Source organism: Bombina bombina, chromosome 3, assembly GCF_027579735.1.
Source record: "Bombina bombina isolate aBomBom1 chromosome 3, aBomBom1.pri, whole genome shotgun sequence".
Taxonomy (NCBI): Eukaryota; Metazoa; Chordata; class Amphibia; order Anura; family Bombinatoridae; genus Bombina; species Bombina bombina.
The window spans coordinates 959678847-959705854 of NC_069501.1; the positions used below are offsets into that span (position 1 = coordinate 959678847).

Below are 27008 nucleotides of genomic sequence, written 5' to 3' on the forward strand. Positions count from 1 at the left end.
GATGGCTCTGATCTGCGCCTCTGGGATGAAGATAGAAGACACCCCCGGGATGGATAAGGATATCGCTGCCTGGATGGAGATCGATGTCTGGACTTCAGGAACCGTGAGTAAATATTATGGGGTTAGTGTTTAGGTTCTTTGTTTTTTTTTTTTTTCGTTTATTATTTTTTGTAATCTTAGTGTTTTTTATTTTTCGTAATTTAGTGTTTATTTTATTTTGTCATTTTAGATTTTTTAATTTTTTTCGTAGTGTTAGTTTTTTTTTTAAATTTGTAATTTTAGATTTTTTAATTGGTAGTTTTTTAAATGTTATTAGAATAGTTGTTAGGTTAATTTATAAATCCTTGGATTGATGGAGTGTACACCTATATAGCACTCATTCCCTAATTGATAGTGACAAAAATTGGACAAGAGCTGTGTCTCCTTGGAGGAGAGTGTGCGTGGGGATGTTTATTAAAATATAACCTTTATTGGTAATCTTTTAAAAATATACGGCAACAAACACAATTGACATACAAACTTTATTAAAAACACAGGTTTGGGTCTTAATAGATTATTATCCGTTATTCACGGAGTACATTACGTGGTTGTGTTGTGTTTCAGAAATTACTTGGGTTGGAGGTCAGGTTAATCCCAGTGATTATATAGTGATTTATTATACTTTGAGCTTATATTTGAGAAGGCTGTGGTATTGTGATATTTACTCTGTTGTTATATGAGTGATCTGTGACTCAACTTTCAAATCAAATTTTGATATTAAAGGTATTAGCGTAAATATTCCATGTTATCACCAATATTTATTATTAATGCTTGTAAAATTGCATTTCATATGTATCTTGGTGAGACACTGCTTAATTTCCTAGTAGTTGTCTTGTTATTTCAGTATGATATTGTGGGAAATATATGTATACTGCTGTTTTAAGTAGCCTCCTAACTATATAGATACTGAAAGTACTTTCTGTGTATAGTATAGTAATACTGGTCGGTAAGTTAATGTATTAACCCCTGTGATATCTTGGATCGTGTATTTATCAATACTTAAGTATGCACAAGCATTGTGCTTAAATCACAAGCATTGTGCTTGATATCTTAGATCGTATATTTATCAATACTTAAGTATGCACAAACATTGTGCTTGAATCATTACACAGAAATTGTATTTTTTAAATTTCTTGGAATTTTTAAAGTTGATAGTGTGTACTATACTTGTTATAACAGTAGCATATTTAAGTAATTTAGTAGCTCTATTGGATCTTAGCGTTAGGATCTTACGATGTAAGAGTTATAATATTCTTGTGAGTATGCTTTAATGTTACAAGAAAGTAGCTGTTCTGGTATGAAAATTATGCTCTTAGTATGTATCAACTATTACTAAGTGGTCTTAAATAATTAAAGCATGTTGTCCTCTTAGGCCTTAGGAGTTGTTAGCGGTATTGTGGTGTAAGTTTGCTGAATATTGGCGGTTTTTTCTGTGTATTTAAATATTCGTACTCCTAACCGCTTGCTGAATGCTTGCTTTTGATACTGGTTGTTTTTTGAAAAAGCCACGTTAGTGGCGAAACATGTTAGGGAATTGTTTGTAGAATGCCAGTTAGCATTTTTTAATCAGCAGGAACAGAGGTCTTTATATTATATATAACTATTGTGGTTGTGCACAATATTAAGTAAATTTACTTGTAAACGGAGTTTATTCAGTAGCATGAGCATTTGATATTAGAAGCCTAGAACTGGCCAACGGCCAGATTTATGGAGCTCTAAAAGATATATACAACACTGTCAATATTTAACGAAGCACCCTACGCCAAATTGACAGGTATAGCCTAGGATTTAGTAAGCGGTTAACATTATTAAAAACCAGATATAGATACGGTATCACAAGGATTGCAAATACTGCAAGTAGCTATATATGTGATACATTAAGCTTAGACACATGTGATACATTAAGCCTGGATTTTGTAAGCGGTTAATATTGTTATACACCAACATAGATACAATATCGCAAGTATTGCAAATATTGCAAACAGTTATATAGGCGACACATTAAGCCCAGATATAATAATGCAAGTACTTAGCGAATTACTTTAAAAAACAACCAGTATCAAAAGCAAGCATTCAGCAAGCGGTTAGGAGTACGAATATTTAAATACACAGAAAAAAACGCCAATATTCAGCAAACTTACACCACAATACCGCTAACAACTCCTAAGGCCTAAGAGGACAACATGCTTTAATTATTTAAGACCACTTAGTAATAGTTGATACATACTAAGAGCATAATTTTCATACCAGAACAGCTACTTTCTTGTAACATTAAAGCATACTCACAAGAATATTATAACTCTTACATCGTAAGATCCTAACGCTAAGATCCAATAGAGCTACTAAATTACTTAAATATGCTACTGTTATAACAAGTATAGTACACACTATCAACTTTAAAAATTCCAAGAAATTTAAAAAATACAATTTCTGTGTAATGATTCAAGCACAATGTTTGTGCATACTTAAGTATTGATAAATATACGATCTAAGATATCAAGCACAATGCTTGTGATTTAAGCACAATGCTTGTGCATACTTAAGTATTGATAAATACACGATCCAAGATATCACAGGGGTTAATACATTAACTTACCGACCAGTATTACTATACTATACACAGAAAGTACTTTCAGTATCTATATAGTTAGGAGGCTACTTAAAACAGCAGTATACATATATTTCCCACAATATCATACTGAAATAACAAGACAACTACTAGGAAATTAAGCAGTGTCTCACCAAGATACATATGAAATGCAATTTTACAAGCATTAATAATAAATATTGGTGATAACATGGAATATTTACGCTAATACCTTTAATATCAAAATTTGATTTGAAAGTTGAGTCACAGATCACTCATATAACAACAGAGTAAATATCACAATACCACAGCCTTCTCAAATATAAGCTCAAAGTATAATAAATCACTATATAATCACTGGGATTAACCTGACCTCCAACCCAAGTAATTTCTGAAACACAACACAACCACGTAATGTACTCCGTGAATAACGGATAATAATCTATTAAGACCCAAACCTGTGTTTTTAATAAAGTTTGTATGTCAATTGTGTTTGTTGCCGTATATTTTTAAAAGATTACCAATAAAGGTTATATTTTAATAAACATCCCCACGCACACTCTCCTCCAAGGAGACACAGCTCTTGTCCAATTTTTGTCACTATCAATTAGGGAATGAGTGCTATATAGGTGTACACTCCATCAATCCAAGGATTGATAATTTTCGTTTGACAAAACAAGTACACAGCACCTCAGCCAATTTTTTAGGTAACACTACCAATCTGGTTGGATATTTATACCATATTACCAGAACCAGAAATCACTAGGCTACCCTAAATTGTAAATTTAAGCAGTGCCATTAGTATCCCCCCTTTTTTTCTAGGTTAATTTATAGTTTAAACTTAGCTTTTTTTATTTCACAGGTAAGTTTTTATTTATTTTAAGATAGTTTTAATTTTAATTTAAAGTTAGCGGGGGTGTTAGGTTTAGGGGTTAATAGTTTAATTTAGTGTTTTGCGAAGGGGGTTGGCTGGCGGTTTAGGGGTTAATAGGTTTATTTAGTGGCGGCAATGTGGGGGGATGGAGGTTTAGGGGTTAATAGGTTAATTTAGGTGTCGGCGATATCGCAGAGCAGCAGAATAGGGGTTAATAATTTTGTTATAGTGCTGACGATGTCCGGGAGCGGCTGAATAGGAGTTAATAACTTTTATTAGTGTCTGCGATGTTGGGGGCGGCAGATTAGGGGTTAATAACTTTATTTAGGTGTTGGCAATGTCGGTGGCGGCAGATTAGGGGTGTATAGACTTGGGGTTTATGTTAGGGTGTTAAGTTTAAACTTACATTTTTTTCCCCCTTAGACATCAATGGGGTTGCGTTACGGAGATTTCCTTCAAAATACAGGGAGAGTCGACAGCTGCATTCATTACTGTTGGGAATACAGAACCTGGCCACCAGGAGGAGGCAAAGACACTCCAGCCAAAGGCTTAAATACCTCCCCCACTTTCCTCATCCCCAGTCATTCTTTGCCTTTCGTCATAGGAGGTTGGCAGAGAAGTGTCGGAAGATACAGAGTAGTTCCTTATGGAGGGTAGTACTCTTCAAGATGGGACTGGAGTTTTAAGTAGTCTTGTCGGCCTCTCAGTGAGAGCATTGATGAAAGTTAGAGTCTAGAGATGCAGGGAGAGTCTTTCTGTGAAACCATCCCGACTCATATTAACAGCTCCTTTAGTAATCAGCGTTGACAAGTTTCGCTGCCTGCTTTTCTGCACTCAAGTCCATGTCAGAAGTGTTGCTATCATCTGTCAAACTTGAAGGACCGTGTTGCTGTTCCATGGCATAGATTCCGGTAAGATCGTTTCAATTTTTTTACATGCTTGTAACGTAATGAGAAGACAGGGTCTCAGTGGGACTCCTTTATCTTTATGGAATCAAGGGTTAATGTCTCTGGAGGGGGAGTATTGAACAGTAGGGGTTTGCAATCATGTTTGTAATGTGATTTTGACTACTTATGTGTATGGTTGTTTGGGGCTCATAGGCTTTTACGGAACGTACAGGTTACTTCAAGCTGCACAGTTTTTTAGACTGGCGCTCTTTTCTTAGCGGGAGTGAATTGTTCACGCTGCACAGGGTGCGGTCATGCTTTTTTGTTTCCCATTTCTGTATTCCTGACTGTGCGACTGCGGAGAGGATCTGTTTTCTCTATCTGTCTGGTTTATAGGAGGTGGTGAGTGCCCCAGCCATTGGGGGTGTAAGGTGCTAGTAGTTTTTCTTTTATTGACCATAATCTGCTTAGTTGAGTTATGGAGGATGCTGATATGTTAGAGAGGGTTTCCTCTGATTCAGATTTTGATACCTGTGTTCCACCATTAGCGATTTCATGTCGCGATTAATGGGATCTTCCGGTTGAAGGTTTATATTAAAAAAAAGAAAGTTAGTAAGATGAGGAATGCGGCACTCACCACAGGCAGGACAGTCCCCAATGGCTACGGCAGAACAGGGCAAGGCAAATCACTGGTATGGTAAGACAGGCAGGATTCGGCAACAGTAAAGCAGTCCAAGGAAAAACCACTAGAATGGTCAGGCAGGCAGGGTTTGGCAACGGTAAAGCAGTCCAAGGGCACACCACTAGATTGGTCAGACAGGCAGCGTTCGGCAACAAAGAGGCAATCCAGAATAACAGGGGTTAATAAGTAGAGTAGTCAGACATGCAGGGTTCAGTAGCAATATATCAGTCCAGCAATTTAGGGGTTTAACAGGTAGAGTAAGCCAGACAGGCAGGGTTCAGCAGCAATATATCAGTCCAGCAATTTAGGGGTTAAAAAGGTAGAGTAGTCAGACAGGCAGAGTTCAGCAGCAGCGTATTGATCCAGCAATTCAGAGGTATAGCAGGCAGAGAAGTCAGACAGGCAGGGTTCAAAACACAGCAAGATAATAAGAAAAAATGATCTGTCACTCCAAGGAGTACACAAAGTAACACCTATACTTGGGCAGTGATAGATCGTTTGATAGAAGCTTACATAGACACAGGATTCGCGCCACAGATGTCCGGACCCGCATCAGGAGAAGGGAGCATCCGACCCGACACAGCCCCTGGCAACAAGCAGGGAAGGAGACGCTGCGCCCCTAGCAACGGCTAGAGCGGCGCGGCGTGACACTTAGGAATCTTCGGTCGCTCTTTCTACTCTGAGGACCTGGTCTTCTGAGTTTTACCAGTTGGGTTCTTTCTGAACTAGATCCTTTTTCAGCAGGAGGTTGAGGGACTCTTTTTTCTGATGTGTCCTTTTGATGGCTCTGTACCTTTGGTAGGATCCAATCTAGGTTCTCTGGCCATTCGTGCCTATCCTAGTCTTGCCTTTTGGAGATTGTGGTCTTGGATTCTTCAGTAGATCTCTGGATCTTTTCGGTGCTGGGGAAGTTTATTCTTCCTTGTTCTCTTCGACTATGTCACCACTTCCGGGTTGACTATGTCAGGGGCAGGCATCAGGGTTCCTGATTTCTCCTTTGTTTGTGCTGTGACTCATTTCGTGGTTGGTCTTCTACATTATGGGCTCATTATTATGGATTTTGACAGGGTTTTCGCCCCTGGTGTTTTGATGTATAGTGAGGATTGCCGGCCTCCCTCACCCCTGTTTTGGTGGGGTGGTGTTGGTTCTCTCTGATTTTATATCCCTTCTGGAGGTTCTCTCTGGTTCTTCCAGGGTGTCCCGGTGAAAGGGTTCTTAGCTGTTTTTTGACAGGACGGTTAGTTCTTAGCCTGAGGGTTAGTCTGGTTGTCTAACAGAGGTGCAGTTGCGGGTGGTCACATCCGTCACTTCGGCTCACATGTGTGGGCTCCTGAGCAGATCTAGATATCTGTTTCTGTTCTATTCTGGGGTTAATTTCCTTTTGCTACTACTCAACCTGCGGTCACGCAGTTGCGTTCAAATTTTAGTCCTGGACATTAGACTTATTGTCTAGGATTGCATCGGTTCTTTGTATCAATTCAGAAGATGGTCCTTGAATTAGTCTATTCATTGACCTCTTCGTTTCTGGATTATCTCTCCAGGTCCTAGTTTCTTTTGCAGTCGGGTAATCCGCCTTCTTTTAGATCTACTTTCTAAGGAGACTTTTTCTTCAGGTCCTGCAAGGTGCTTCTCTCCCTTTTTTTCTGGGATCGTACCTCAAGGTCCTTTCAGTACTCTTTAGCATAGTCACTTGGTTTCTGTGTTCCTTCTGTGGAAGCGTACGGTGTTGAGAGTCTTGGTTGTCCTCCTCATCGTGTTTGTGGAGGAGTGTTTCTTCGTCTGACCTCATAGTCAGTGGGACTCTTGTCTCCTCAGAGGTTTGTGTGCTCTTTTGGGACCAGTGACTTTGTGTGGTCTCTGACGTGGGCTCTTACGGTCCTAATTGTTGGGCAGTTTCTGGGTCCTGCTAATTTTTTAGGGTCCTTTGCTTCTGTTTAAACAGTTTTCAGGAGATGGGAATTTTTTCAGGCTGTGGTGCCCTCATATTGGTCTGCCTTATTGTTCCCCCCCCCGTTAGCATTTAGTGTCCTCTATAGCTTGGGTATTGTTTCCCCAATAGTAATGAATGCAGCTGTGGACTCTCCCTGTATTTAGAAGAAAAACAAAAATTATGACTTACCAGATAATTTCCTTTCCTTCGATACAGGGAGAGTCCACAGCGCCCGCCCGTGCTCTCTGGAGGGCGGCCTTAAATTTAAATTGCTTTCTTCTGGCACCTTTTTTCACCCTGATATTTCTCCTACTGTTCCTTGTTCCCTCGGCAGAATGACTGGGGTACGAGGGAAGTGGGGGAGGTATTTAACCTTTGGCTGGGGTGTCTTTGCCTCCTCCTGGTGGCCAGGTTCTGTATTCCCAACAGTAATGAATGCAGCTGTGGACTCTCCCTGTATCGAATGAAAGGAAATTATCTGGTAAATCATAATTTTTGTTTTTTCATTCCGCACTCTCTCCCCATTGATGTCTATTGGGGAAAGTGTGCCCAAGCACTTCAAAGCAGCCCTTGGCTTTTGTGTGCCATCATTTCACATGCACAGGGAGGCTTTTCAGTAACTTGTAATGGCAGCGCTATGGAGAGTAAAATAACGCAACTTTTTTGGCGTTAGTTTCTCACCCTGTTTAGTGAAAAACTTGTAATCTACCCGTTTGTGCACAATCTTTTGGGCACTTTCCCTAAAGTAGAGGGCGCTTTTTCCACTTTAGCCAAGAGAACTACTATTCCTCCTGAGGATAGTTCCTCATTTAAGGACCCTTGGGATAGGAGACTGGAAGGTTACTTAAGAAAAATGTTTCTTCACCAGGGTCTACAATGGCAACCAGTTGCTAGTATTGTGACAGTTGCCGGTGCGGCCTCTTATTGGTGTGACTCCATTTCCAATTTGATTTTGGAGGAGACTGCAATCCAGGATAGGATCAATGCTTTAAATCTGGCTAATACATTTATCTGTGATGCCAGCATTCAAGTAGATTGTTTGAGGGCTAAGATTTCTAGCTTTTCCGTTCTTTCTCGCAGAGTCTTGTGGCTAAAATCTTGGTCTTGTGGCTAAAACTTCTGTCTTTGCCCTTTAAGGGCAAGACTTTATTTGGTCCTGGCCTGTCTTAAATAATTTCCACGGTTACTGGTGGAAAGGGAGCCTTTCTGCAACAGGACAAGAAGGGGAGACCCAAGGGTCACCAAATTCTAATTTCCGTTCCTTTCGCAATCTCCAAACCTGAGAAAGCCAAGACCTCCATGGAGCTCTAACCAACCTTGGAATAAGGGTAAGCAATCCAAGAAGCCTTTCTCTGAGAAAAAATCAGCATGAAGGGTCCGCCCCGATCCAGTCCTGGATCAAGTGGGGGGCAAGCTCCTTCTTTCAGCAGGTTCGGATTCACAATGTCCCAGATCCTTGGGCAGTGAAAGTAGTCTCCCATGGATACAGGATAGGATTCAAATCCCAGAGGCAGAATTCTCCTGTCAAGATTATCTGCAAACCAGATAAATTGAGAGGCTTTCTTAAACTGTGTCAAGGATCTCGTGTCTCTAGGAGTGATTGTCCCAGTTCCTCTGGCGAAACAAGGTCAGGGATTCTTTTCCAACCTATTTATGGTTCCCAAGAAAGAGGGTATTAGACCTCAAGTGTCTCAACAAATTTCTCAAGGTTCCGTCCTTCTAATGGAGACTATCCATTCTATTCTCCCTTTGGTTCAGGAGGGTCAGTTCATGACTACCATCGACCTGAAGGACGCGTATCTTCATGTTCCGATCCACAAGGAACATTTCCAATTTCTACGGTTTGCCTTTTTGGACAAACACTTCCAATTTGTAGCCCTACTTTTCGGCCTAGCCACTTCCCCACCAGGGAGGAACTCGGAGCTCCTTAGCTATGAAGGAGGTGACTCACATACTTCAGTGGGCGGAGACCAACAATTGTCTCCTTTCTGCCATCCACATCTCAGGGGTGGACAACTGGGAAGTGGATTATCTGAGCAGACCTTTCATCCCGTGGAGTGGGCTCTTCATCCAGAAATATTCTCGAAGATAACCCATAGGTGGAGAGTTTCGGAGTTGGAACTGATGGCATCATGTCTAAACGCCAAACTTCCAAAATATGGGTCAAGATTAAGGGATCCGCAAGCAGCTCTGGCCGACGCTCTGGTGGTTCCTTGGGACTTCAGTCTTGTTTACCTGTTTCCTCTTTTTGCCCTTCTTCCACGGGTGATAGCTCATATCAAACAGGAGCGGGCGTTGTTGATTCTAATCGCCCCAGCTTGGCCTCGCAGAATCTGGTTTGCGGATCTGGTAAGGATGTCGTCCCTTCCCCCTTGAAAGTTTACTCTGAGGAAGGACCTTCTATTTCAGGCTCCTTTCTTCAATCCAAACCTAGATTCTCTGAAGCTGACTGCTTGGAAATTGAACGCCTAGTCTTGTCTAGACGACGTTTTTCAGATGAGGTTATTGATACTATGCTTCAAGCTCGTTAGCCGGTAACTCGCAAGATTTACCATAAGGTGTGGCGTAAATACCTTTTTTTTGGTGCGAATCTAGGGGTTTCCCTTGGAGTCAGATGGGGGTTCCCTGCATTTTGTCTTTTCTCCAGGAGGGCCTGGAGAAGGGCTTGTCAGTCAGTACTCTGAAGGGTCAGATCTCTGCCCTTTCATATATTTTACATAAATGTCTGTTCAATCCTTTGTCCAGGCCTTGGTCAGACTCAGGCCTGCGTTTAAACCAGTTGCTCCTCCATGGAGCCTTAATCTTGTTCTTAGGGTTCTCCACTCTGTTGATATTAAACTTTTATCTTGGAAAGTTTTGTTTCTTCTTGCTACTATTTCTTCTGCTCGTAGGGTCTCAGAGCTTTCCACTCTGCAGCGTGATCTCCCTTACCTTATTTTCCATGTGGATAAGGCTGTCCTTTGTACCAAATAGCTTTTTTTTTTCTAAGCTGGTATCGGATCACAATATTAATCAGGAAATTGTTGTTCCATCGTTATGTCCTAATCCTTCTTCTCAGAAGGAATGTTTGTTGCACAACCTGTATGTTGTGCATGCCCTGAAGTTCTATCTGCAGGCAACTAGAGATTTGCGTCAGTCTACTGCCATTATTGTGGTATTCTCTGGTAAACGGAGGCCCAGAAGGCCACTTCTTCTACTCTTTCTTTTTGGCTGAGAAGTGTTATTCGGTTGGCTTATGAGATAGCTGGACAACAGCCTCCTGAGAGAATCACAGCTCATTCCACTAGGGCTGTCTCTTCTTCCTTGGCCTTTAAAAATGAGGCTTCTGTGGAACAAATCTGCAAGGCGGCCACTTGGTCCTCGTTGCATACTTTTTCAAAATTGTACAAATTCTATATTTTTGCTTCTGCAATGGCTTCTTTTGAGAGGAAAGTTCTTCAAGCGGTGGTGTCTTCTGTTTAGGTCCGCATTTCTTGTTCTCCTTTCCCTCCATTCTGTGTCCTCTAGCTTGGGCATTGGTTCCCACTAGTAATTAGAATGGATTTATGGACTCTCCATGCCATTGGAAAGAAAACAAAATTTATGGTTACCTGATAAATTATTTTCTTTCCTGGACTTTATAGTCCACGACCCACCCTTTTTAAGATGGCGTTTGTCATAATTTTTTTTTTTTAAAAACCTCAGGCACCTCTATACCCTTGTGTCATCTTTGTTTTCCGTATTCTCTCGGATGAATGACTGGGGTTTTTGGTGGCCAGGAGTTGAATTAGAATGGATTTGTGGACTCTCCATGCCAGGAAAGAAAAGAATTGATCAGGTAAGCATACATTTTGTTTTTGCAGGATTGTTCCGCTTGGCAATTCCTTAATGGATCACATTAGGCATTATAGCAGTCTAATGCTGCTCTCCCTTTAAGTGAATCTGTCCTCCTCTGTTACCTCATTACAAGGGAGTGCTTCAGATGTTGCTCCAGGATTTAAAGGTTTGTGCGCTGTGTCATTGTGACAGCTATGACTACTCCAAGTATGTGCAAAAGTCATTTTAAAGTTAAATTATCAGGTTCTTCTGCATCATCAGGGATCAGAACACCTTAGGATGCCCTTTTAGTTTTCAGACTCAGACACCTCAAATTGTTTCTGAAGGTAAGTTTTTTTTTTTAGGAAGAGGAGTTTTTTTGTTTTTTTTTAAATGATCAGGATACAGAGTCTACAACTTCCAAACAACTGGATTTGAAGATTTTCAACATTCTTTGAAGCTTCTAAAGTCGACTAATGCACTTATTAGTGGTCCCATTGTTTACATCATTCAATTTTATATTAACTATATGACTTTAGCAGTGCTGACAAGGAGTGATTTAAGATCAAAAGTCATTGTCGGCAAACAGGGTGTCCAAAGATAGAGTTTTATCTCTTCTTTTCAGGGAAGAATTTATTTTGACCTTGTCTTGACGTTATCATTTCCACTGTGTCTGGAGGAAAAGGAACTTTTCTCACTCGGGACAAGAAATTGAAGGGAAAAATAGACCAAATAGTCCATTTACACTCCTTTTGTGTATATGTACTGTATATATACAGTATATACAGAAAATGAATCCTCCCTCCAAGATCAGTCACCTGGGTGCAAGTAAGGAACAAATTTGCAAATCAGATACCTAGTACCTTTTTACTCACAGCTACTAAACTCTATAATTTTGATGTGTTTTTTTGCCTCTTCTGACGCTACTTTTGGCAGGAAAGTCCTCTAGGCAGCTGGGTCTGGTAATTAATGTTCCTGCCTTAACTTCATGTCCCGCCCTTTCATAGTGATCTCCTGGACTCCGCAGGTTGGGTATAAGATCCCACATGTGATGATACGTGAACTCTCACCACCTTATTAAAGAAAACAACATTTTTGCTTACCTGATAAATTCATGTCTTTCTTGATGGTAAGAGTCCACGAGACCCACCCATTCTTGATATTCAGTTGGCAGCATTTCTAGTTTGCACTTGATACACCCTGCTTTTTTCTTTCCTGCTTTTCTATTATTCTCCTTTACTTGGCTATACGCTAGACTGAGGTATAATGGGGAGTGGGAGGGATTAAAAGCTAGAGTTTAATTCCATACGTAATGGCTCATGGACTACCATGAAGCAAATTTATCATGTAAGCATAATTTTTTGTTTTTATGTCACCTGTCAATCTATGATGGACAAATATATAAATGTTCAATAGTACTCTTAGGGGCCGATTTATCAAGTGTCTGGCGGACATGATCCGCTGTAGCGGATCATGTCCGCCAGACATCGATTAATGCCGACAGCATACGCTGTCGGCATTTATCATTGCACTAGCTGTTCTGGTGAACTGCTTGTGCAATGCCGCCTCCTGCAGATTCGCGACCAATCGCCTGTAGCATAACCTGTTTCCGGTGAGCATGAAGGCACGCGCGGAAACAGGGGTATACGGCCCCATTCAGGCCGTGATAGATCGGCTTCTTAATCTATACTATTGTGTATCAGGTGAGTGATGGTAAATGAGATTTTGTTCCATGCCTGTAGTTATGCAGCTGATGATGTTGTAGATGTGTGTGTGTGTGAGTCAATATTGTGTTATATAAAACCTTTGACATAATAATAATATTTTCTCTGTTAGCATAATAGACAATTTACTGTGCTCATGTTTTATTTAATATATTGATCTAACTGTAGTTATGGAATTCCTCACATGATAACTGATTCACAAATAAAATAACAATCTTTTTTTGTTTCTTGACCAAATTAATTTGTGTTATTGAAGGAGAAGACACATTACATCCGCTGCTGAAATCACAATATTTACAGTGTTCAGAAGTTGCTCATTCCGCTAAAGGCCATGATCAGAACAATGTCCTGGAAACATACTGTGAGCTTGCTATATTGGGGAGCCTGATACATGGAGGAAAATCTTTGAGTCTGAAGGTATTAAATCCAATATATTCTTGATATGAACTTTAAAATAAAATGCAGCAGGATAAATTGCACTTTTTATGGTTGAAAATGTGTGTGGAAACATGGGATGGATATGACGCTTAGCGTGAAAAAGTGAGAGGAGGATAATAGGAAGGGACATGAAGGAAAAAATCTTCATGAGTTGTATTAAAAAAATGAGAAGAAAGTCTAGAGGGTATAAGGGGAAAAAAAGGTGTATGAAAAGTGATTGCTATAATCAGGGTCGGCTCTAAGGGGGGGGCAATGCCCCCCCAAATGGAATGCTGTGCCCCCCAGGGCAAAAGAAGTGATTTAAATTTTGTTTTTTGTTTTTTTACATTTTAAAAGTGACGGGTCCCAAATGTCGCATCAACCATTTGCAGCCACTGGACCCTGGAGATCCGCCTCTGGAGGGCCCAGCTAATCTCTTTACTCTCCTCTATTTACAACCAGATAACAAATAAAGTTGCATTTCCCTGCTGGTGCTCTCACAGTTAACCTAGGGCTTGCAATGCCCCTCCTCCTGCTAGCCCACTTACTACAGAGCTGAAGTAATTTTGTAAAAACACAGCCGTATAACCAACGTGTGTGTGAGAGTAGTATCCCTATTGTGCTTTATATCCTGGCAGCCACAGATAAAAAAGCAAATTGGGAATACCTTGGTTTCCCCACTGCAGGTCACACAAAACAAGTGTGCATTGTGCCTGCTTTATCTGCAGTGATCAGTGTAAAATGTGTGTCAGATTATAGGTGCTCAAATACACACACTTCAAATGTAGCTGTGGGACAATGAGTGAAATAGCCTTATGTTTATTATTTACATGTTTCAAAACATCTCCTATATATATATATATATATATATATATATATATGTGTGTGTGTATATACATATATACTGTGTGTATGTGTGTGTGTGTGTGTACTATATATATATATATATATATATATATATATATATATATATACTGTGTGTGTATGTGTGTATATATATATATATATATATATATATGTGTGTGTATGTGTGTGTGTGTATATGTATATATATATAATTTGTGTGTATATACATACTGTATATACTGTGTGTGTGCTGGTAAATATCATTAATAATATCTGTACAAGTAATGTACTGCTTGGCACTCAAACTTATTGTCACGTAAATCTTATTTGATCATTAGTAAGTCATTGGTAGAGCTACACATGCAAACAGTGTCCACTGGCTGTGTCATATGTGGGAGACATTCCTGAGATATGACAAATATAACCCCTGCACTGCCATAAATCTGGTAAATGTAACTGCTGCGGCACTGCCAGACATCTTTTAAATGTAACCCCTATACTCCTTGAGATATGACACATGTAACCACTGCACTTCCAGAAATATAATCAAATCTAACTCCTGCACAGCATCACATCTGATAAATGTAACCCCTGGACTGCCACAGTAGGTCTGCTCTTATTTTGACTCTCATACATGCTTTTTAAATGCGTGCCCCCTCGTGAAAAAAAAATGCCACCCCATTTCATTCGTTCTGGAGCCGACCCTGACTATAATTGCAATCACCTAGATTACGAGTTTTGCGCTTAACAGGGTACGAAACTAATGGCAAAAAATTGCATTATTGCACTCTCCATAGCGCTGCTATTAGGAGTTACTGAAAAGCCTCCTTGTGCTGTGCGTTATAGTGTGTTAAGCCGCCGCCCCGACATTGCCTACACTAATAAAAGTTATTAACCCCTATTCCGCCACTCTCCGAAATTGCCGACACTAAATATAATTATTAACCCCTATTCCGTCGCACCCAGACATCGCCAACACTAATAAAAGTTATTTACCCCTAATCTGCCGCTCCCCGACATCACAACACTAAATATAATTATTAACTCCTATTCTGCCACTCCCCGACATCGCCGACACCTAAATAAACCTATTAACCCCTAAAACGCTGTACCCCCACATTGCAAAACACTAAATTAAACTATTAATCCCTAACCCTAACACCCCCTAACTTTAAATTAAAATTACAATATAACTATCTTAAAATAAATAAGTACTTACCTGTGAAATTAAAAAAAAACTAAGTTTAAACAATAAATTAACCAAACATAACTATTCTAATAAAATTTAAAAAAAAACTACCAATTAAAAAAATCGAAATTACAGATTTTAAAAAAAACTAGCACTACGAAAAAATTTAGCATATCTAAAATTACAAAAAATAATAAACACTAAATTAAGAAAAATAAAAAACTGTAAGATTACAACAAATAATAAACACAATTATAAAAAATAAAAACAATTACACCTTATATAATAGCGCAATAAAATAAAAAACAAAAACAAAATAAAAACACCCACTAACCTACAATAAACTACCAATAACCCTTGAAAGGGCCTTTTGTAGGGCATTGCCCTAAGTTAAACAGCTCTTTTACCTGGCAAAAAATACAAAGTCCCCCCAAAAGTAAAACCCACCACCCAACCCCCCAAAATAAAAAACCTAACTCTAAAAAAAACTAAGCTACCCATTGCCCCTAAAGGGGCATTTGTATGGGTATTGCCCTTAAAAGGGCATTCAGCTCTTTTTCACTGCCCTTTAAAAGGGCATTCAGCTCTTTTACACTTTGCCCAAAGCCCTAATCTGAAAAAAACACCCCCCCAAAAAAAAATACCTAATGCTAACCCCAGAATATCTACTCACGGTTCCTGAAGTCCAGACATCCATCTCCATCCAGTCAGGGAGAAGTCTTCATCCAGACGGTAACATCTTCATCCATCGCGGGGGCGTCCTCTGTCTTCATCCCGGCGGCGCAGGCGTGGAGCTATCCTGGAGCAGCGATGACATCCTGCGCGGAGCATCCTCTTCATACGGTCACCGCTGTACCCTGAAGTTGAATGCAAGGTAGCCGTTTCAAAATGGCGTACCTTGCATTCCTATTGGCTGATTTGATTCTTCACGTTCAATCAGCCAATAGGATGAGAGCTTCTGAAATCCTATTGGCTGATTTGAACAGCCAATAGGATTTAAGTAGTTCTCATCCTATTGGCTTTTTTGAACAGCCAATAGGATTTCAGAAGCTCTCACCCTATTGACTGATTTGAATTTGAAGAATCAAATCAGCCAATAGGAATGCAAGGTACACCATTTTGAAATGTCTGCCTTGTATTCAACTTCAGTGTACCGCGGTGCCCGTATAAAGAGGATGCTCCGCACAGGATGTCATCGTTGGTCCAGGAGAGCTCCACTCCGCACTGCCGGGATGAAGCTAGAAGACGCCCCCGCGATGGATGAAGATGTCACCGCCTGGATGAAGACTTCTCGCTGTCTGGATGGAGATGGATGTCCGGACTTGAGGAACCGTGAGTAGATATTCTGGGGTTAGTGTTAGGTATTTTTTTCATTTTTTTGGGGTGTTTTTTTTCAGATTGGGGTTTTGGGCAAAAGTGTAAAAGCGCTAAATGCCCTTTAAAGGGCAGTGAAAAAGAGCTGAATGCCCTTTTAAGGGCAATGCCCATACAAATGCCCCTTTAGGGGCAATGGGTAGCTTAGTTTTTTTTTAGAGTTAGATTTTTTATTTTGGGGGGGTTGGTTGGGTGGTTTTACTGTTAGAAGGACTTTGTATATTTTGCCAGGTAAAGGAGCTGTTTAATTTAGGACAATGCCCTACAAAAGGCCTTTTTAAAGGCTATTGGTAGTTTATTGTAAGTTAGGGGGTGTTTTTATTTGGGGGGGCTTCTTTATTTTTATAGGGCTATTAGATTAGATGAAATTTGTTTGTTTTTTTGACCATTTCATTTATTATTATTTATTTTTTTAATCTTAGTGTTTTTTATTTAGGTTTTCATTTTTTTTTAAATAGTGTTGCCGATGTGGGTGGGCGGCAGATTAGTGGTTAATAGGTTTAATATAGTGTTTACGATGCGGGAGGGTGTCGGTTTAGGGGTTAATAGGTAGTTTATGGGTGTTAGTGTACTTTGTAACATTTTAGTTATGAGTTTTGTGAAACATTTTTGTTTTGCAAAATCCATAACTACTGCTCTCATATGGAGGTATGGATCTTGTCGGTATAGGCTGTAACGCAAGCTTTTTGCCTGAACGCACAACCTGTTATACGGCCGCTATGAAAATCCTGCACTCAAACGTCATTTTTTTTGAGTGCGGAGTGGATGTTGCGTTACAGACTAAAATGCTTGCAGTATAACTATACCGCCGCTACTCGTAATATGCGTTCCTGGCCATTCCAGCTTAATGGCCAATTTTTCAGAGTTAAAAACAATACTGCAAAACTCGTAATCTAGCCGTATGTTTGTAACGAAAAGAATAAAATCAACTAAAATAACAACTAGAGCCTTTTATTTTTATTTAAATTAATTGTTTTCCACAGAAGCTGCAATTTAAAGCAATCTAGGACCCTATAAGTTGAAAATTAAAATGTGCATGCTCTTGCAAATGTAGAATAGTTTAATCACATTTTTACTTTTATGGGCCTCTAAATTCTTCATTTTTAGCAGACTGCATGAGAAAACGTTTTCCCCTTCCTGCTCTAAAATGTACCTTATATTTGCAAGGGTTAAATTCATAGTTATATGTAGGCAATAGTGCAATATAAAATGAGTTACCACATTATGGAGTTTTCTATTGTACTGTTATGATCCTTTAAAGGGCCAGTAAAGTCAAAATTAAACTTTCATGATTCAGATGAAGGATGCAGCTTTAAACAACTTTCCAATTTATTTCTATTATTTGATTTGCTTTGTTCTTGTCGTATCTTTTGTTGAAAAGTATACGTATGTAGGCTGAGAAGCAGCAATGCACTACAGGGAGCCAGATCCCAGTAGTGCATTGCTGCTTTTTCAACAAAGGATGCCAAGAGAATGAAGCAAATTTGATTATAGAAGTAAATTGGAAAGTTGTTTAAAACTGCACCCTTCATCTCAATCATGAGTTTAATTTTGACTTTACTGGTCCTTTAAAGGGTCAAAGTTGTTTAAAATTGAGTTCTCTATCTGAATCATGAAATAAATTGTTTCATGTTCTTTAGAAATTTGAAATTAAAATTCTGTACCCTTTTCATACACTGTATACAAAGGCATCTAGAAAAGTGACTGCACCACCTTACCCATATTTAAAGAAATGCTTTTGGGGACGGCACCTAGAATGCCTTTATGTTCTGCCTTTTAGAAAATGTTGTTGGAACTAATTTTTCTGAAAAAATGCTCAGGTTAAGAGTAAGTGAGAGGTATGAATTGTTTAAATGCAGCATTCTACCTGAAAAGTATGCAGCTGATGTAAAAATGTAATGTACATCCCAGTATCAAGCTTTATTAGACATTGTACACATTAAAACATGAATGGTTACTGTACATTACAATTAGTGTAACAGCAGACTGGGAAACATGAATGGTTACTGTACATTACAATTAGTGTAACAGCAGACTGTGAAACATGAATGGTTACTGTGCATTACAATTAGTGTAACAGCAGACTGGGAAACATGAATGGTTACTGTGCATTACAATTAGTGTAACAGCAGACTGTGAAACATGAATGGTTACTGTACATTACAATTAGTGTAACAGCAGACTGGGAAACATGAATGGTTACTGTACATTACAATTAGTGTAACAGCAGACTGTGAAACATGAATGGTTACTGTACATTACAATTAGTGTAACAGCAGACTGTGAAACATGAATGGTTACTGTACATTACAATTAGTGTAACAGCAGACTGTGAAACATGAATGGTTACTGTACATTACAATTAGTGTAACAGCAGACTGGGAAACATGAATGGTTACTGTACATTACAATTAGTGTAACAGCAGACTGGGAAACATGAATGGTTACTGTACATTACAATTAGTGTAACAGCAGACTGTGAAACATGAATGGTTACTGTACATTACAATTAGTGTAACAGCAGACTGTGAAACATGAATGGTTACTGTACATTACAATTAGTGTAACAGCAGACTGTGAAACATGAATGGTTACTGTACATTACAATTAGTGTAACAGCAGACTGTGAAACATGAATGGTTACTGTACATTACAATTAGTGAAACAGCAGACTGTGAAACATGAATGGTTACTGTACATTACAATTAGTGTAACAGCAGACTGTGAAACATGAATGGTTACTGTACATTACAATTAGTGTAACAGCAGACTGTGAAACATGAATGGTTACTGTGCATTACAATTAGTGTAACAGCAGACTGTGAAACATGAATGGTTACTGTACATTACAATTAGTGTAACAGCAGACTGTGAAACATGAATGGTTACTGTACATTACAATTAGTGTAACAGCAGACTGTGAAACATGAATGGTTACTGTACATTACAATTAGTGTAACAGCAGACTGTGAAACATGAATGGTTACTGTACATTACAATTAGTGTAACAGCAGACTGTGAAACATGAATGGTTACTGTGCATTACAATTAGTGAAACAGCAGACTGTGAAACATGAATGGTTACTGTGCATTACAATTAGTGTAACAGCAGACTGTGAAACATGAATGGTTACTGTATATTACAATTAGTGTAACAGCAGACTGTGAAACATGAATGGTTACTGTACATTACAATTAGTGTAACAGCAGACTGTGAAACATGAATGGTTACTGTACATTACAATTAGTGAAACAGCAGACTGGGAAACATGAATGGTTACTGTACATTACAATTAGTGTAACAGCAGACTGTGAAACATGAATGGTTACTGTGCATTACAATTAGTGTAACAGCAGACTGGGAAACATGAATGGTTACTGTACATTACAATTAGTGTAACAGCAGACTGGGAAACATGAATGGTTACTGTACATTACAATTAGTGTAACAGCAGACTGTGAAACATGAATGGTTACTGTACATTACAATTAGTGTAACAGCAGACTGGGAAACATGAATGGTTACTGTACATTACAATTAGTGAAACAGCAGACTGTGAAACATGAATGGTTACTGTACATTACAATTAGTGTAACAGCAGACTGGGAAACATGAATGGTTACTGTACATTACAATTAGTGTAACAGCAGACTGGGAAACATGAATGGTTACTGTACATTACAATTAGTGTAACAGCAGACTGTGAAACATGAATGGTTACTGTACATTACAATTAGTGTAACAGCAGACTGGGAAACATGAATGGTTACTGTACATTACAATTAGTGTAACAGCAGACTGGGAAACATGAATGGTTACTGTACATTACAATTAGTGAAACAGCAGACTGTGAAACATGAATGGTTACTGTATATTACAATTAGTGTAACAGCAGACTGTGAAACATGAATGGTTACTGTACATTACAATTAGTGTAACAGCAGACTGGGAAACATGAATGGTTACTGTACATTACAATTAGTGTAACAGCAGACTGTGAAACATGAATGGTTACTGTACATTACAATTAGTGTAACAGCAGACTGGGAAACATGAATGGTTACTGTGCATTACAATTAGTGTAACAGCAGACTGTGAAACATGAATGGTTACTGTGCATTACAATTAGTGTAACAGCAGACTGTGAAACATGAATGGTTACTGTACATTACAATTAGTGTAACAGCAGACTGTGAAACATGAATGGTTACTGTGCATTACAATTAGTGTAACAGCAGACTGTGAAACATGAATGGTTACTGTACATTACAATTAGTGTAACAGCAGACTGGGAAACATGAATGGTTACTGTACATTACAATTAGTGAAACAGCAGACTGGGAAACATGAATGGTTACTGTACATTACAATTAGTGTAACAGCAGACTGTGAAACATGAATGGTTACTGTACATTACAATTAGTGTAACAGCAGACTGTGAAACATGAATGGTTACTGTGCATTACAATTAGTGTAACAGCAGACTGTGAAACATGAATGGTTACTGTACATTACAATTAGTGTAACAGCAGACTGTGAAACATGAATGGTTACTGTACATTACAATTAGTGTAACAGCAGACTGTGAAACATGAATGGTTACTGTACATTACAATTAGTGTAACAGCAGACTGTGAAACATGAATGGTTACTGTACATTACAATTAGTGTAACAGCAGACTGTGAAACATGAATGGTTACTGTGCATTACAATTAGTGAAACAGCAGACTGTGAAACATGAATGGTTACTGTGCATTACAATTAGTGTAACAGCAGACTGTGAAACATGAATGGTTACTGTATATTACAATTAGTGTAACAGCAGACTGTGAAACATGAATGGTTACTGTACATTACAATTAGTGTAACAGCAGACTGTGAAACATGAATGGTTACTGTACATTACAATTAGTGAAACAGCAGACTGGGAAACATGAATGGTTACTGTACATTACAATTAGTGTAACAGCAGACTGTGAAACATGAATGGTTACTGTGCATTACAATTAGTGTAACAGCAGACTGGGAAACATGAATGGTTACTGTACATTACAATTAGTGTAACAGCAGACTGGGAAACATGAATGGTTACTGTACATTACAATTAGTGTAACAGCAGACTGGGAAACATGAATGGTTACTGTACATTACAATTAGTGTAACAGCAGACTGGGAAACATGAATGGTTACTGTACATTACAATTAGTGAAACAGCAGACTGTGAAACATGAATGGTTACTGTACATTACAATTAGTGTAACAGCAGACTGGGAAACATGAATGGTTACTGTACATTACAATTAGTGTAACAGCAGACTGGGAAACATGAATGGTTACTGTACATTACAATTAGTGTAACAGCAGACTGGGAAACATGAATGGTTACTGTACATTACAATTAGTGTAACAGCAGACTGGGAAACATGAATGGTTACTGTACATTACAATTAGTGTAACAGCAGACTGGGAAACATGAATGGTTACTGTACATTACAATTAGTGAAACAGCAGACTGGGAAACATGAATGGTTACTGTATATTACAATTAGTGTAACAGCAGACTGTGAAACATGAATGGTTACTGTACATTACAATTAGTGTAACAGCAGACTGGGAAACATGAATGGTTACTGTACATTACAATTAGTGTAACAGCAGACTGTGAAACATGAATGGTTACTGTACATTACAATTAGTGTAACAGCAGACTGGGAAACATGAATGGTTACTGTGCATTACAATTAGTGTAACAGCAGACTGTGAAACATGAATGGTTACTGTGCATTACAATTAGTGTAACAGCAGACTGTGAAACATGAATGGTTACTGTACATTACAATTAGTGAAACAGCAGACTGTGAAACATGAATGGTTACTGTGCATTACAATTAGTGTAACAGCAGACTGTGAAACATGAATGGTTACTGTACATTACAATTAGTGTAACAGCAGACTGTGAAACATGAATGGTTACTGTACATTACAATTAGTGTAACAGCAGACTGTGAAACATGAATGGTTACTGTACATTACAATTAGTGTAACAGCAGACTGTGAAACATGAATGGTTACTGTACATTACAATTAGTGTAACAGCAGACTGTGAAACATGAATGGTTACTGTGCATTACAATTAGTGTAACAGCAGACTGTGAAACATGAATGGTTACTGTATATTACAATTAGTGTAACAGCAGACTGTGAAACATGAATGGTTACTGTACATTACAATTAGTGTAACAGCAGACTGTGAAACATGAATGGTTACTGTACATTACAATTAGTGTAACAGCAGACTGTGAAACATGAATGGTTACTGTACATTACAATTAGTGTAACAGCAGACTGTGAAACATGAATGGTTACTGTACATTACAATTAGTGTAACAGCAGACTAGGAAACATGAGTGGTTACTGTACATTACAATTAGTGTAACAGCAGACTGGGAAACATGAATGGTTACTGTACATTACAATTAGTGTAACAGCAGACTGTGAAACATGAATGGTTACTGTACATTACAATTAGTGTAACAGCAGACTGTGAAACATGAATGGTTACTGTGCATTACAATTAGTGTAACAGCAGACTGTGAAACATGAATGGTTACTGTACATTACAATTAGTGTAACAGCAGACTGGGAAACATGAATGGTTACTGTACATTACAATTAGTGAAACAGCAGACTGTGAAACATGAATGGTTACTGTACATTACAATTAGTGTAACAGCAGACTGTGAAACATGAATGGTTACTGTACATTACAATTAGTGTAACAGCAGACTGTGAAACATGAATGGTTACTGTGCATTACAATTAGTGTAACAGCAGACTGTGAAACATGAATGGTTACTGTACATTACAATTAGTGTAACAGCAGACTGTGAAACATGAATGGTTACTGTACATTACAATTAGTGTAACAGCAGACTGTGAAACATGAATGGTTACTGTACATTACAATTAGTGTAACAGCAGACTGTGAAACATGAATGGTTACTGTACATTACAATTAGTGTAACAGCAGACTGTGAAACATGAATGGTTACTGTGCATTACAATTAGTGAAACAGCAGACTGTGAAACATGAATGGTTACTGTGCATTACAATTAGTGTAACAGCAGACTGTGAAACATGAATGGTTACTGTATATTACAATTAGTGTAACAGCAGACTGTGAAACATGAATGGTTACTGTACATTACAATTAGTGTAACAGCAGACTGTGAAACATGAATGGTTACTGTACATTACAATTAGTGAAACAGCAGACTGGGAAACATGAATGGTTACTGTACATTACAATTAGTGTAACAGCAGACTGTGAAACATGAATGGTTACTGTGCATTACAATTAGTGTAACAGCAGACTGGGAAACATGAATGGTTACTGTACATTACAATTAGTGTAACAGCAGACTGGGAAACATGAATGGTTACTGTACATTACAATTAGTGTAACAGCAGACTGTGAAACATGAATGGTTACTGTACATTACAATTAGTGTAACAGCAGACTGGGAAACATGAATGGTTACTGTACATTACAATTAGTGAAACAGCAGACTGTGAAACATGAATGGTTACTGTACATTACAATTAGTGTAACAGCAGACTGGGAAACATGAATGGTTACTGTACATTACAATTAGTGTAACAGCAGACTGGGAAACATGAATGGTTACTGTACATTACAATTAGTGTAACAGCAGACTGTGAAACATGAATGGTTACTGTACATTACAATTAGTGTAACAGCAGACTGGGAAACATGAATGGTTACTGTACATTACAATTAGTGTAACAGCAGACTGGGAAACATGAATGGTTACTGTACATTACAATTAGTGAAACAGCAGACTGTGAAACATGAATGGTTACTGTATATTACAATTAGTGTAACAGCAGACTGTGAAACATGAATGGTTACTGTACATTACAATTAGTGTAACAGCAGACTGGGAAACATGAATGGTTACTGTGCATTACAATTAGTGTAACAGCAGACTGTGAAACATGAATGGTTACTGTGCATTACAATTAGTGTAACAGCAGACTGTGAAACATGAATGGTTACTGTACATTACAATTAGTGTAACAGCAGACTGTGAAACATGAATGGTTACTGTGCATTACAATTAGTGTAACAGCAGACTGTGAAACATGAATGGTTACTGTACATTACAATTAGTGTAACAGCAGACTGTGAAACATGAATGGTTACTGTACATTACAATTAGTGTAACAGCAGACTGTGAAACATGAATGGTTACTGTGCATTACAATTAGTGAAACAGCAGACTGTGAAACATGAATGGTTACTGTGCATTACAATTAGTGTAACAGCAGACTGTGAAACATGAATGGTTACTGTATATTACAATTAGTGTAACAGCAGACTGTGAAACATGAATGGTTACTGTACATTACAATTAGTGTAACAGCAGACTGTGAAACATGAATGGTTACTGTACATTACAATTAGTGAAACAGCAGACTGGGAAACATGAATGGTTACTGTACATTACAATTAGTGTAACAGCAGACTGTGAAACATGAATGGTTACTGTGCATTACAATTAGTGTAACAGCAGACTGGGAAACATGAATGGTTACTGTACATTACAATTAGTGTAACAGCAGACTGGGAAACATGAATGGTTACTGTACATTACAATTAGTGTAACAGCAGACTGGGAAACATGAATGGTTACTGTACATTACAATTAGTGTAACAGCAGACTGGGAAACATGAATGGTTACTGTACATTACAATTAGTGAAACAGCAGACTGTGAAACATGAATGGTTACTGTACATTACAATTAGTGTAACAGCAGACTGGGAAACATGAATGGTTACTGTACATTACAATTAGTGTAACAGCAGACTGGGAAACATGAATGGTTACTGTACATTACAATTAGTGTAACAGCAGACTGTGAAACATGAATGGTTACTGTGCATTACAATTAGTGTAACAGCAGACTGTGAAACATGAATGGTTACTGTATATTACAATTAGTGTAACAGCAGACTGTGAAACATGAATGGTTACTGTACATTACAATTAGTGTAACAGCAGACTGTGAAACATGAATGGTTACTGTACATTACAATTAGTGTAACAGCAGACTGTGAAACATGAATGGTTACTGTACATTACAATTAGTGTAACAGCAGACTGTGAAACATGAATGGTTACTGTACATTACAATTAGTGTAACAGCAGACTAGGAAACATGAGTGGTTACTGTACATTACAATTAGTGTAACAGCAGACTGTGAAACATGAATGGTTACTGTACATTACAATTAGTGTAACAGCAGACTGTGAAACATGAATGGTTACTGTACATTACAATTAGTGTAACAGCAGACTGTGAAACATGAATGGTTACTGTGCATTACAATTAGTGTAACAGCAGACTGTGAAACATGAATGGTTACTGTACATTACAATTAGTGTAACAGCAGACTGGGAAACATGAATGGTTACTGTACATTACAATTAGTGAAACAGCAGACTGTGAAACATGAATGGTTACTGTACATTACAATTAGTGTAACAGCAGACTGTGAAACATGAATGGTTACTGTACATTACAATTAGTGTAACAGCAGACTGTGAAACATGAATGGTTACTGTGCATTACAATTAGTGTAACAGCAGACTGTGAAACATGAATGGTTACTGTACATTACAATTAGTGTAACAGCAGACTGTGAAACATGAATGGTTACTGTACATTACAATTAGTGTAACAGCAGACTGTGAAACATGAATGGTTACTGTACATTACAATTAGTGTAACAGCAGACTGTGAAACATGAATGGTTACTGTACATTACAATTAGTGTAACAGCAGACTGTGAAACATGAATGGTTACTGTGCATTACAATTAGTGAAACAGCAGACTGTGAAACATGAATGGTTACTGTGCATTACAATTAGTGTAACAGCAGACTGTGAAACATGAATGGTTACTGTATATTACAATTAGTGTAACAGCAGACTGTGAAACATGAATGGTTACTGTACATTACAATTAGTGTAACAGCAGACTGTGAAACATGAATGGTTACTGTACATTACAATTAGTGAAACAGCAGACTGGGAAACATGAATGGTTACTGTACATTACAATTAGTGTAACAGCAGACTGTGAAACATGAATGGTTACTGTGCATTACAATTAGTGTAACAGCAGACTGGGAAACATGAATGGTTACTGTACATTACAATTAGTGTAACAGCAGACTGGGAAACATGAATGGTTACTGTACATTACAATTAGTGTAACAGCAGACTGTGAAACATGAATGGTTACTGTACATTACAATTAGTGTAACAGCAGACTGGGAAACATGAATGGTTACTGTACATTACAATTAGTGAAACAGCAGACTGTGAAACATGAATGGTTACTGTACATTACAATTAGTGTAACAGCAGACTGGGAAACATGAATGGTTACTGTACATTACAATTAGTGTAACAGCAGACTGGGAAACATGAATGGTTACTGTACATTACAATTAGTGTAACAGCAGACTGTGAAACATGAATGGTTACTGTACATTACAATTAGTGTAACAGCAGACTGGGAAACATGAATGGTTACTGTACATTACAATTAGTGTAACAGCAGACTGGG

The 27008-nt window shown here is 38.3% G+C and overlaps 1 protein-coding gene across 1 annotated transcript in view; it reads left to right on the top strand.

Moving 5' to 3' along the window:
* LRRC63 (leucine rich repeat containing 63) overlaps nt 1–27008 on the top strand; it is a 187706-nt gene that overhangs the window by 51837 nt on the left and 108861 nt on the right. The window contains exon 3 of the mRNA XM_053704945.1: nt 12775–12935. Coding sequence (XP_053560920.1) covers nt 12775–12935 — 161 coding nt within the window. The remainder of the gene's footprint in view (nt 1–12774; nt 12936–27008) is intronic.